This window comes from Electrona antarctica (assembly GCF_951216825.1).
Source record: "Electrona antarctica genome assembly, chromosome: 12".
NCBI classification, from domain to species: domain Eukaryota; kingdom Metazoa; phylum Chordata; class Actinopteri; order Myctophiformes; family Myctophidae; genus Electrona; species Electrona antarctica.
In genome coordinates this window covers 40,223,911-40,237,339 of record NC_136793.1, presented here as the reverse complement: position 1 = coordinate 40,237,339, position 13,429 = coordinate 40,223,911, and the positions used below count along the sequence as shown (strand labels likewise).

General features: G+C 41.9%; 1 protein-coding gene across 1 annotated transcript in view; it reads left to right on the top strand.

Annotated features, from left to right (window-relative positions):
- gcn1 (GCN1 activator of EIF2AK4) overlaps nt 1-13,429 on the top strand; it is a 50,415-nt gene that overhangs the window by 34,355 nt on the left and 2,631 nt on the right. The window contains exons 42-55 of the mRNA XM_079516796.1: nt 21-138; nt 482-697; nt 1,302-1,466; nt 2,302-2,463; nt 3,188-3,280; nt 4,060-4,203; nt 5,425-5,694; nt 5,992-6,105; nt 6,417-6,647; nt 6,826-7,019; nt 7,233-7,347; nt 7,726-7,822; nt 11,003-11,151; nt 11,915-12,025. Coding sequence (XP_079372922.1) covers nt 21-138; nt 482-697; nt 1,302-1,466; nt 2,302-2,463; nt 3,188-3,280; nt 4,060-4,203; nt 5,425-5,694; nt 5,992-6,105; nt 6,417-6,647; nt 6,826-7,019; nt 7,233-7,347; nt 7,726-7,822; nt 11,003-11,151; nt 11,915-12,025 — 2,179 coding nt within the window. The remainder of the gene's footprint in view (nt 1-20; nt 139-481; nt 698-1,301; nt 1,467-2,301; nt 2,464-3,187; nt 3,281-4,059; nt 4,204-5,424; nt 5,695-5,991; nt 6,106-6,416; nt 6,648-6,825; nt 7,020-7,232; nt 7,348-7,725; nt 7,823-11,002; nt 11,152-11,914; nt 12,026-13,429) is intronic.

Sequence of the window (13,429 nt, the reverse complement as noted above, 5' to 3'; positions counted from 1 at the left end):
ATGTTACTTTTGGGACACAGGTTCAGCTCCGTACAGCTGCTGGGTGATCTGTTGTTCCATATCTCTGGAGTGACAGGAAAAATGACAACTGAGACCGCCTCTGAGGATGACAACTTTGGCACTGCTCAATCCAACAAGGTGTGCATTCTGCTGTAATGTTTTAATTAAAAGTTCATTCGACAACATTATTTATACATTTTTTAATAATTAACTTGTTTGTTTATGTAGGAGCTGGGCCTGTCTTTTAAAATAGTGATACAAATGCTTATAAAATCAGATTGATGGATTAATAGGTCGATAAAACATAAAACTACCAAATCCAACCCGGCTTATCTCACATGTCTGTCCTCTTTCCGCCCCTTGTTTTCCTCTCTCTATGCTAACCTAATCTGAAATACAGCATGACAAATGCCAACACATAAATAGATGAATCATATTAACATTTCTCTAAAGAGATGTTGTCATTAATGACCCCCCACAGGCCATCATTGGTGCTCTTGGTCCCGAGCGGCGTAACCGTGTCCTGTCAGGGCTGTACATGGGACGCTCAGACACACAGCTGGTGGTGAGGCAGGCTTCACTCCACGTGTGGAAGATCGTGGTGACCAACACCCCACGGACCCTCCGAGAGATCCTCCCCACACTCTTCACCCTGCTGCTGGGTTTCCTGGCCTCCACCTGCCCGGACAAGAGAACGGTACAGTACTATTGCCACTGACATCTTGGACTTTTAGCTGAAGTGTTTTTTATGGTTTTATTTATTTGCAGGTTTCCTGTTTCAGCAGGAAACCTTGCAGTTCGTGCTGAAGCATGGTGGGTTACAAAAAGGTGCCCAAGGGTGGTGCTAGAGAAAAGGTCATGGGTCACCCAGAGATCAGTAGAGTTCATCTTGGGAGAATGTGGCAAATGTTATGGCAATCAAGCCTGTAGTTATCGAGATACTGTTGTTGTGGATGAAAGTAGTGAAGGTGCAGACCAACACAGCCATCCAGAGAGCCCAGGCGCTAGTGGGGATAAAAGTGTAATAAAATGAATCGGCATTATTGATATTTATGCATTTTTACAGCGTGACGCTGCAAGAAGCCAGCCGTCTATGAGAAGGTCTGTGTGTCTGTCTCTCTGCGTAGACACTCGGCTAATCTCACAAACTGCTGGACCGATGAGCACCAAACTTTGCATGCACACTGCCAGTAGGTCAGAGAAGACGTACCTCAACAATGTCCACATTGGAGCCACACCGGTCCCATGTGGATCTTGAGATCCACCTGATTCGATTTTTTTTTCCTTCTTCGTCATTTCAGATTGCTGCACGGACACTGGGTGACCTGGTGCGGAAACTGGGAGAAAAGATTCTCCCAGAGATCATTCCCATTCTGGAGGAGGGGCTCCGCTCCGACAAGAGTGATGAGAGACAGGGGGTCTGCATTGGCCTCAGCGAGATCATGAAGTCCACTAGCAGGGATGCGGTCAGTCTCTTGTCTTTTATTTCTTTATTCATATTTACATGAGCCCTAGCATCCCAATTCTGGGTTGAACGCTCTGTAAAATTATCTGATCTTCAAACTCACAACGTGTCTGTAGATCAGCTATTTTCAGTGTAGACATTTGCTGTAGAGGGAAAATGGGGGTGAACCAAGACAAAGCTGTTGGAGATTCTGGTCAACAAACTATGGTGTATATAAGGGTATAATTAAGTGGATATTGATTAATATCCAATATTGCAGGATTTGTATAGTGGAGGATAGGCTTGCTTGTTATACACTTCTGGAATATTAATGCTGTCTATAGATATTCCACGGTAAACAAAATATCTAATCTTCTAGACTGAAAGTCAGTTCTGCTTCAGATAATCATGAAGGTCAGGTTATTTTTTCCTTATTTTAACCTTCAGATAAAATGGCATCATGGCTAAGAATGGGCTGAAGATTAATGGCTCAAGAACAGTGTTAATTATGTTGACTAAGACTAAAGAATTTCAGATGACTAAATAGGACTAAAACTAAATGGCGTGCTATTCAAAAGATTAAGACTAAATCAGAATTTGCTGTCAAAATTAACACTGCTTTTGAGAATTTGGAATGCTATTTGCTATTTGGGCTATTTGCGGAATATATAGTGCTATTTGTATTGAAATTCTTTATTTGGAATACCCCTTGAGATACAATATCTCGTTTTCGAGAGGGTCCACAGTCCATACAAGGACTAATATAATATATATATATATAATATTTGCGGAATATATAAATCTTGAGCTTGCTATGGAAGAGTATTAGCCTAACGTGTTGTGTTTTTGATGTCCAGGTGCTGGTGTTCTCAGAGTCCCTGCTCCCCACCGTGAGGAAGGCACTGTGCGACCCCCTGGAGGAGGTACGGGAGGCTGCAGCCAAAACCTTCGAGCAGCTCCACGCTACCATCGGCCACCAGGCTCTGGACGACATCCTGCCTGCCCTGCTCCGGCAGCTGGTGAGTTGGAACAGATGGCAAACTGCACTTTAGAATGAGTTTGAAGCCACATGGGGCCCATTGAAAAGGAAAGACCTAATTGACCCAATTTTCCCAGTAAAGTTGATAAAGATCATGAATGATCAAGATCAACCAATTACTCTGTTAACCGGAACTTATTTTTAATGAATAAAACTGTATTTTGACCAAGTAACAAGTAAACCTGCCTGAAGCTCATGAGCCGATATCTCTCCTGGATAAGCAGGGAGCTGGGTTCGAAACCCGGGTGTTGGTTACAGATCTCTCTCCGTCGGCAGATGGATTTTAGCGGAAAAGATATAGCTGTTATTTAACAACACTGTTGCCGTATTTTATTTATTACGTTTCAAACTCTTATGTTGTATTTCATTATTTCAAGTTCGTCCATTATATTATTTCAAGTTCTTCCATTATATTAATGCTTGTCGTCTGATATATTTTTCATGCCTGACATGATTCTCTAGCAGTTGAGTTTACTACAATAGAAAACCAAAACTTTATACTTTTGGGTTGTTGTTGTTAGCTGCTTCTCATATATTTATCACTGAATTGAATTGTGTGTTAGTCAAACAGTAGAGTTCAGAGACCCATGAATTTCTGATTAACTTATTTGGTGCTTACTACAGTACAACATAACACATGAAATGTGTGAAATTATGTACAGTATTATACATAATGATTTAATAAATGACATTTTTATTGAAAGGATGACGAGAAGACGGCTGAGTTTGCCTTGGATGGACTGAAACAAGTGATGGCAGTGAAGAGTCGGTCTGTGCTGCCTTACTTGGTTCCAAAGGTAAGACATGCTACCTTGTACACTGTACAGTATAATTAAGTATAAAGGCTTAATTGGTTTAAAAAAACAACAACTTACTATTCTGTCTACCGAGCTTCCAAATTGAGCACTTACCACCACTCAAATTACAATAAATTAATCAGGTAGTCTTATCAGAATCCTATGTTAATTAATGTGATGACGATTTATTTGGTAAAGTTGTAAGAAATAAGGACCTTTTTGGATTTTGTTTTAACATAATTGTGGAGGATTTCACGGAAGTCACATCTTTATGTCAAAACACAAATTGCCTAAACAATTTGCACGTGTCTGTTTTAAGATTTATACTCCGTTAGATGGGCAGGAGAGGTGTACTTAGGCCCCATTTACACTGGCAGCCAAATCCAGCCTGAATCAGATCTGAGCCACATCCAGATTGGAATCTGATTTGTCTAAATGAGTCATGTGACCATTTTAAACCAATCAGATTTCAATCTTGATGTGGCACAGATCTGATTCAGGCTAGATTTGTCTGCCAGTGTAAATGGGACAACTTTTGTCAACTAGACAACTTGACCACGCAACAGCTAATCAAAGTGGCTGAGTGTTCTGGTAGGATAACAGGCCTACAGCCATATGCAGTCTACAGGGTCTGCATATGGACATAGAAACAGTAGGGGGAACATTTTTTAATAGTATTATGTGCATTTTAGCTGTAAAAAACAAAACTGTGTTAGTGACCCTTTGTGACTAAACTAGACAAAAAAGTAATGTGACCGTTCTCTCTCCTCTGCCATCAGCTGACCGCTCGTCCGGTCAACACGCGCGTGCTGGCCTTTCTGTCTGCCGTGGCTGGAGACGCCCTGACACGCCACCTTGGGGTCATTCTGCCCGCTCTACTATCCTCTCTCAAAGGCAAACTGGACACTGAGGAAGGAGCACAGGTAACTGGCATTATCCAGCTATATGTTAAGTTCTGCAATAGTCCTACAGAGTCCTCAGTGTTAATTTAACTCTTGAGAGTGTACAACTGGACCCAAATGACCCTTATGTGTCTATTCGGGTCCATTTGGTCTGTTAGAAATATTTACTGTGTATTGCAACAAAGATTTTACTACTGTTGGATACCGTTTCATCGATCCAATTCCAATGATTTTTTTTTCTTTTTCCTTTTTTCCATGAAGAATTTACCTTTTATTCATTGAAGGACCTATTTTTATTTTTTTATTTTTTTAAAGTACATTTTTACCCCTCATGTTGACATTGTTAGTTACATTTAGAATGCAATGCTACCTACTGTAGAAGTAATTCTAGAGATGTGTTCAATAAGCTAGTTCCAAATGACGATTTGATGGTACAGTATATCACAGACATACGGGAAGATCACAGATTGTTTTTCCTTCGAGGATATTAAGGAGAGTAATTAATTTACTATCAGAACTAAGATGTCACAAAAATCTCCAGTAGACTCTGCACCCTACTGTGGATTTAGAGATGTTCCTGGTGGAGTGTGCTCACAGAGCTCTGGAGCACAAAGCAGTTTGCTGTGTCTCTTTTTCATAGATCTGACAGCCTGCATCTCTGTTCTCCGTTAAACTGTTGCTCCATATTAGTAGTTAACGTATGGATATTATGTGGATTGTAATATTAAAGATTACGGTGCATAATGGCGCATGATGCTCTGATATTGTGAGCACAAGCACAGACACAGACCTTTAAAAGGGAGCCGTTGTCACTAAATCAATTGTTTTAATGTTTCACCTTTGCCATCTGAGTAAAGCCCATAATATTCCCAAATACAAGACGTTACGTTTGCCTTTGACGTTAAAGCCAGTCGTCCATGCTGGCATTGATTTCACTGCGAGCTCCGTGTTGTGACGTAACTCCCCTATAAAACACACCGGAGGCTTATTTACTCCAATAATGCTCTTCTATTTAATTCTCAATAACGTATCAACTCCAAGTTAAGTCTCAAATAAATTTGTCTTTGAAAGCCATAGGCCCAACTCCATCTCAAAACACATGCAATCCCTTGCACATAAATTGTGCATGGTAAATCATTACCGTATAATATGACTCAGCCTCTTACCGCTGTCCCCTGGCGATCTGACCGCGTGTCACGGCTCAAGCCTCGAGTTCACCGGTCTCTTTCCCCTGTTCTTCAGGAGCTGTGCAATTGCCAAACGGTGATCCTCTCCGTGGAGGACGACGTGGGCCAACGCATCATCATAGATGACCTGTTGGAGGCCACGCGAGGCTCCGACCCCGGCCTCAGGCAGGCTGCCGTCACCCTGCTCAACGCCTACTTCGCCCGCACCCGTCTGGACTACGGCATCCACTTACGCAACCTGCTGTCAGGCCTCATCCGCCTGCTCAATGACCCCAACACGGAGGTCCTGGTACAAAGCTGGGACACCATCAACTCTATCACCAAGGTGAGCTCATACTAATATCGGCGTTACTTCCACTACCATTTGTGATTGGTAGTGTGTGTGTGTGTGTGTGTGTGTGTGTGTGTGTGTACACACTGTGTGTACTAATATCTTTATCGGAAGCAACAAAGTCTACATTATAATTGTGTGCCCAGAAGCACTTGAAATAGTACATGCAGGTGGTAGAAGGATGTCAGATCGACACTATCCTTTAGTGTTTTGTATAATATAGCGAGTATGATTTTATGTCTGTATCAGATTGCAGAGTAATATTCTGTCTTGTATCTTTGTACCATGTAGAAACTGGATGCTAGCAGCCAACTGGCTCTGATCGATGACCTGCATAAAGACATCAGATCAGTCACCGCAGATGTTAAAGGCCAACACCTGCCTGGCTTCTGTCTGCCCAAGAAGGTAAGAAAGTCATTCTCCCAAACCATTTTATTGCATAATGTGTCATTTTGTCATGTTAAACACATGATGTAGGGCACAAAGAGCATCGCAATCAGTTGCTTTGAATTTTGTTTTTGTATTTGTATGCATTTTCTTGAAAGTGAAAAGTGAACGTGCACAATGCCTTAAAATGCTAAATTATTCAATTTCCAACGCGACGTGTTGTGAGCTTGTACATTGGCTATTTTCGCTATTCGTCATGTGACAAATTATATAGGGCTTAAATGGTTAAGTTAGCCAATGTCCTCCTGTTTATCCTCGTTACTGCACAGGGTGTGACCTGCATTCTGCCCGTCCTGAGAGAAGGTGTATTGACGGGTAGTCCCGAGCAGAAGGAGGAGGCTGCCAAAGCACTGGGTGCAATCATCAAACTGACCTCCCCTGAGGCCCTGCGGCCATCGGTGGTCCACATCACTGGACCGCTCATTCGTATCCTAGGAGACCGCTTTGCTTCGACAGTGAAGACTGCACTGTTGGAGACACTCACCCTGCTGCTGGCTAAGGTCTGTCTCTTATCACTCGATGCTTAAAAGTATTCACTTCGGGTCATTCTAGTCAGGTCATGCCTCTAGGACAAGAGAAATGAGGGGACAAGAGACCCCAGGTTCTGTGAAGTACTGACAAAATGAGATCGGATAGGTTTAGGTGGGAGCTATGTTTTTACTCTGCTCTTTCCTCTAGGTGGGCATTGCCTTGAAGCCTTTCCTACCCCAGCTCCAGACCACCTTCCTGAAGGCCCTGCAGGACACAAGTCGTGCCGTGAGGCTCAGGGCAGCTGAGGCCCTCGGTCAGCTGGTGTCCATCCACACCAAGGTGGACCCACTTTTCACAGAGCAGCTGTCTGCTATCCGTAACGCAGAGGATTCAGGAGTCAGGTATACAGACTTTGGTATATACAATATACAGAATACAGAATTCCAGGGAGGTTAATGGGAGGTCAGGAAGGACAATGTGGCATTTATTATAATGTGGTTCTCCTGTTGTAATTATATTGTTGTTATTTTTGCTTCTTTGTATAGTTTTGTATTCCTCTTAACATCTCTATAGCTATAGAAAACGACATGCTCTGCTCTGCAACCCTCTTCTAGGGAGACCATGCTCCAAGCCTTAAGATTCGTCATCCAGGGAGCTGGGTCAAAGGTGGACCCAACCATCCGCAAGAACATCACCACCACTTTACTGGGCATGCTGGGACATGATGAGGTATGACATAACGAGCATAGATGCCTTGCAGCATCACATAGAGCTTTGTTAGCTTGTTCCCCACTTTCATTACTGAATATAGACACATACAGTAGTTACTTTTTAGCAATGTATTTAAACAAAAATAACTAAAAGCTATTAATGGTGTCTCATACAGAGAGACACACTATGATATTTTACAGGCTGTTGAATTGTGGTATAGATTTTTAGATGACAATTGAAACCCAGATGTCTAGGTAGATAGGATGTGGTTTTGGGCTTCCCCTTCACTCACTTTAATGTCTGTGTGTGTGTGTGTGTGTGTGTGTGTGTGTGTGTGTGCGTGTGTGTGTGTGTGTGTGTGTGTGTGTGTGTGTGTGTGTGTGTGTGTGTGTGTAGGATGCAACTCGTATGTCCTCAGCTGGCTGTGTTGGTGAGCTGTGTGCCTTCCTGTCAGAAGAGGAGCTTAAAAGTGTGTTACTTCAGCACATACTGGGTTAGTATTCAACAGTTCACACTTTCTAAGGTGTCTCAAGTCTCGCTCTCTTTGTCTTCAACCTCAGGTTTATTCTTACATCCTATTCACATCTTACAAGTGTTGCAGGTGCAAAAGATTGGGTGAAAGATTTGCAGTTGCAAAATGTATATTGTAAGATAATATAGAAAGAAACAAAGGAGACGGTCTGTTAAACCAGTGTTTCCCAACCTTTTTTGTCCCAGGGCACACTTTTCATAGCCTACAAATTTCAGGGCACACCTAGATATACGGTGTATAGGCCTATCTATATACATATACATACATATGTGTATGTATGTGTATATAATATATACAGTATATATATATATATATATATATATATATATATATATATATATATATATATATATTCATGATTCAATATTTTGAACTAAAGTTCATGGTTCCAAAAAATGAACAATTTTAGTTCTTTTTTGTTCTTTCTTTTTTGAATTATTATTATTACCACAGTACCACAGCCCATAGCCACATAGAACCTCAGACTTTATTGAATAAAAAAACTTTGGGGGATTTAATAATACAAAATTAATTCCTTTAAAAAAAATACATTTTGGAGAAAAAAGAGCTCATATGCAATGTGAAATGCCACCTAATTCTTAATCCTTTTCCTTGTCTTTATTATGGGCCAACTTGTGAAAGCTGCATGCTTTTATTGTGAAGGGTCTCAGTTCTCACAGCCTGCATATTTCCACATGCTGAAAATAGCTGATCGACAAGCTCACAACGCGTTGCGTCCGCAACGCGTTGTGAGCTTGTAAATCAGCCATGGAACACGTGTACGACGAAGAATAAATCGGGCATCACTGCGCTTCTGTGGAGGGAGGGAGATATATTGTGTTGGCCGAACGAGGCGATCATGTATGGACACTTGGACAGTTGGACAGCTATTTTTCGTGGCACATTATGTTTAATCACAACAACGTCACGTTTACTTTACCTCCTCAGTGTTTGGGTCGGGACATGTAGGACTGTATGTGTCTGCTGTCTACGTGCATATGCGCGAAATGTAGCGTCTTCTGGATGCATCTCTTTTGCATTAACATTTCAATGGCCGAGGGTCGTAGAGTCTATTGTTCCGTCGTTATCGCACGTCTAATGGTTAGACGTGTGACAACAACAACGACGCAACAATAGCAAGCCTGCAGCCCAGTAGCTATAATATTGCTTTCGGGGGAGGGTTAGTGTTATTTTCGGTCAAATCAGGCGGCACACCTGGACACATCAAACGGCACAGTAAAGTTCCGCGGCACACAGGTTGGGAAACACTGTGTTAAACATATAACAATATTAACACCCCGAACACCCAGGGTTATCTAATCCATTAAATCATAGCGCCTGGCGATTTATAGTAGCGGAGCACTTTTACAGACGGACCGGATGTTATCCCGGATGTGGCTGTAGCAGCTAGATGTAGCCAAAACACTCTAGAGGTGATCGACAACAACGGGAGGTATGATTAAATCTACCGCGACTAGTGACGGAACGGCGGTGGGCCGTCTAATACATGATCTTTGCTTAGAATTAGACGTTATGATTTAGATCAAGAGTTATTAACGTTTTAAGATTTTCGGTCTCGTCGGCTAAACGGGGGGAGGGGGACATTTTCGATGACGTCCCACTGTTGCGCAACATCGAGGGTTGCGCAACAGGTGCTCCCAGGCTGTGGAGCGATGTGATCAGTTTTGATATCAATAACCTCCGTCTTTTTGATCAATCTTTGTCCTGGGCGCTGGGCGTTACTAATTGAAAGGACGGTGAACTTCGTCCTGGGCGATCGGGGTGTTAATGTTAAAAGCCAAATTAAATTATTCGCATGCACAACTATATGGAGGAAGTAAAAATCTTGCCAGGCTGCTCTTTATTGATTTTTCATTGGCTGACGACTCTGTCATTGTCAGCCTGCTTAACAATGACGAGGAGGGCCATGGGCAGGTAATGAATGATTTCCTGTCCTGGTGCAGTGATGCCTTCCTTGAACTTAACATCTCAAAAACGAAAGAGATCGACTTTAGACGTACCCCCTGTCCTACCCTGAACAGTGTCATCCAAGGCCAGCCAGTAGAAATCGTACCCAATTATAAGTATCTTGGCACGATCATCGATAATAAATTGAAATTTGACGCAAACACTGACATGCTGTGCTAGAAGGGCCAGCAATGCCTTTACTGCCTAAGAAAATTGGCTAGGTTTTATTAATGTGACAAAAGCCTGATGGAAACTGTTCTATAGTGCCTATATACATTCCGTTATTTATTTCTCCTGTCTGTTGGTACGGTAACCTCGTTATCAAAGATAGAATTCCCTTGGGAGAATTATGAAAACTGCTTCAAAAAGCCCTGTCCATCCGCTCAGTTCGGAGTATGTATGTCCCTAGGACAACAAAAAACAGGTACAAATACTCCTTTGTCCCTGCCTCGATCCGAGCAGTTAATGCTGACGAAAGAAGGTAAAAAAGTGATGACGATGATGTTTTAGTACCTAGCACTTTGCTCTTGGCACTTTATGATGATGTCACTTCATGATGCTTCACTTTGTACTGTACTTGGTTGGCTTCTCTTTATTTTCTTATCCTTTTTTTGTATCAATTGCACAGATGTGCCCATGCTATGTTGCCCTATGCTATGTGCTGTGCTGTACTGTTTTTACGTTTCAAACCTCTACGATCTGCTGTGAACTTGTGAAACTATGCCAGTTTTCCTCAACTCCACTGAGGCTTGCTGACACCAATATAGTGTTAAACGTACAAGACCTATCTTATATGTAGGTTAATACGTGAGGATTTAAATGTTTGTTTTTTTTGGCTTTCGCCTTTATTTTATGTTTTTTATGGAGGATAGACAGTAGGCTGACAGGAAATGGGGAGAGAGATGGGGGGGGGTAACATGCAGTGAAGGCCGTCGGGATCGGGAGTCGAACCCGCGGCACACTGCCAGACTGGATTACCAGCCAAGGTGCCTGGACCGCTGAGCCACGGCCCAGGCCAATACGTGAGGATTTAAATGGAACAGAAACACCACTGCATGTTAGATTAGAATAATGGGAATTAACACTTCAATATTTGAGTAATTTTACTGTTCTATATAAAAGTGTGGAAAACGAGCAAATTGTAATGCATTACTCCCCTCCCCTTTTTACTAGCTGACATTTCGGGTGTGGACTGGATGGTGCGACATGGTCGAAGCATGGCCCTTGCTATCGCTGTCAAGTCTGCTCCTGAGCAGCTGTGTATGGAGGAGTACAGGGATACTGTGAACGACGCCGTCCTGGCCAGTGCTACTGCTGACAGAGTAAGGAAATTAAAGGGTTACATTCTAAAACGTATTGTCCTCTTTAAATGGAAAGAAAACAAATTATGAATTATCTAAACTCCAAATGATCCAATCTGTAAAATTGGAATCACCAATGATTTTTAATACTTACTTAATACGCTCACTTAATTAATATACTTTCAACATTGTGCAGCCAATCGTTTTGATAGAGTAAATATAATTCTGTAACATGGTGGACATGTCATGTGGGACGTCTGGGAACAGAACACACCAGGCACGCAAGCGTAAGTGCACTGCTTCATTTACATTTTTTATGACATGCAGTGTTTGTAATCTGTCAATGTTACTTTCCCTTGTCTATGACACATTGTGTTGATACAGGCTTTGGGATGTGAATGCTATTTTCACATCAGCTACTTGATGCGGGAGAAAATGTGCTCTGAAATTGCTGCTGGTGAGAATAGTCTCGTGCAATAAAGCACATGTGCAGACACGTATCTGGTGGCTTCTGGGCGCAATACTGTATAGTTTGCCACTGCCCTCTCTTGTCAGTGAGATCATTCTTGCCTAGATAAATTCTCCCCAAGGCTAAATAAAGCTGCTTTTGCTGTATTCTACTACTGATACTATTCTAGATAGTCTGTTATCTCGACATGTTGTAGTGAAGCAAGGTAATGGTGTCATCCTTTTATCCCTTGTCAGTATGTACATTTATTGCACTTAACTCATCTGAAGTGATTTTGACTCACTAATGTGTCTGTGTCCCCTGTCCCTCATCCAGATCCCCATTGCCACCAGTGGGATCAGAGCCATGGGCTATCTGATGAGGCATCAGCTCAAGACCGAAGGAAGCAGTGGTGTTTCACAGCGGGTCATTTCACAATTTGTCAAGGTGAGGCAGGAGGAATGTAGCTGATACACCATCTCATTCTATGAAAATGTGCTTTTTCTTTAATATTTAGCTGTTTTGTGTATATATATATATATATATATATATATATATATACACCGGTCCTATCTGCACGGCATAAATCTTCGCCGTGCAGTGTGTACTCACCCAATAAATAGTTCCTGTGACTTGGAGTCAGATATTGTCCTCTAGTTTCATATCCATTTGAAAGTTCTTTCAGAAAACGTGTGTTTAGTAAAAAAAATATACACTTTTCCATGAGCTGCATGCAGATAACATTTTTGGGCGAGGGGCCAGAAATGAATATATCAAATCTTCCTTTGGGAACCACAAAAGTATGGGGCACACAATTGGCAGGTGGTGTGATTAATTATCCACCAATCGCAACCCACCTGTCAATTGTATGATCCATACATCTGTGCTTCCCAAACAGACCGTTCCCAAAGGACGTTTTCATATGTTAGTCCATCAGTCATTAATGGTCTGGTGGCCGACCTCTCCCCCAGAGAGAATGTTGTCCTTGTGCAGCTCTTTTATTTTATATTTAATTTATTAGGGATCCAAGTAGAAAACCTGCTGGAACCCTATTTGAATTTGTGCATTTCTTGCACAACAAATATGATCCCAGTCGGCCTGATGGGGGAGCTATAATGAAATGTATATTGAGCTGAACTTACATTTGGGAAGTCATACTGTAACTCTACTAGTACCGGCTTTAGTTCCGACATATTATTGGTCCGACTTGTCTTTAGACCGACACCCTACCCAAAACCCTAACCGCACGCACGGCGCGACGCATGTCGAACCAACGCATGTCGAACCAACGCATGTCGGGAGCGAAGGGTGATTTCCGCATGTCGGACCTTTGGTGTGTTGGATCTTCGTGTGCAGATTGACATGCAGCTTGTTTTGGCCATAAAATGATTTGACAATTATTCCCTTTTTGGCATTTCTTCATCTTTACCTTCATCATCTTCATCATTTTCAACTCATAGTTATATTCTTCTGTACTTGGACCGTGCTGCTATCTTGGTTTGCCTCTACTGTGTTTTACTCTCACTGATGTTGCTGAATTGCCCTCTGGGGATCAATAAAGGTTCATCTTCTCTTATTTTACAAGAATCCAATGAGCTAAAAATAGTGTATTTTAATCAATACTAAAATACAGCTTCACATGAATTTGCTATTACCTGAATTTCCCTCCAGGGATCAATAAAGGTTCAATCTTATTTTGTGAAAGCATTTTTTCTACATGAAGCTACATGAATTGCAGCTGCCCCAAAATAGAATTCTGCATGTAGTTTCCAGACTAAAGTGCACTAATGTTAGTCATATGTGCACTTTAAAGTGGTTTCATTTTGACTGACTGTTCATTGTGGTCAAACA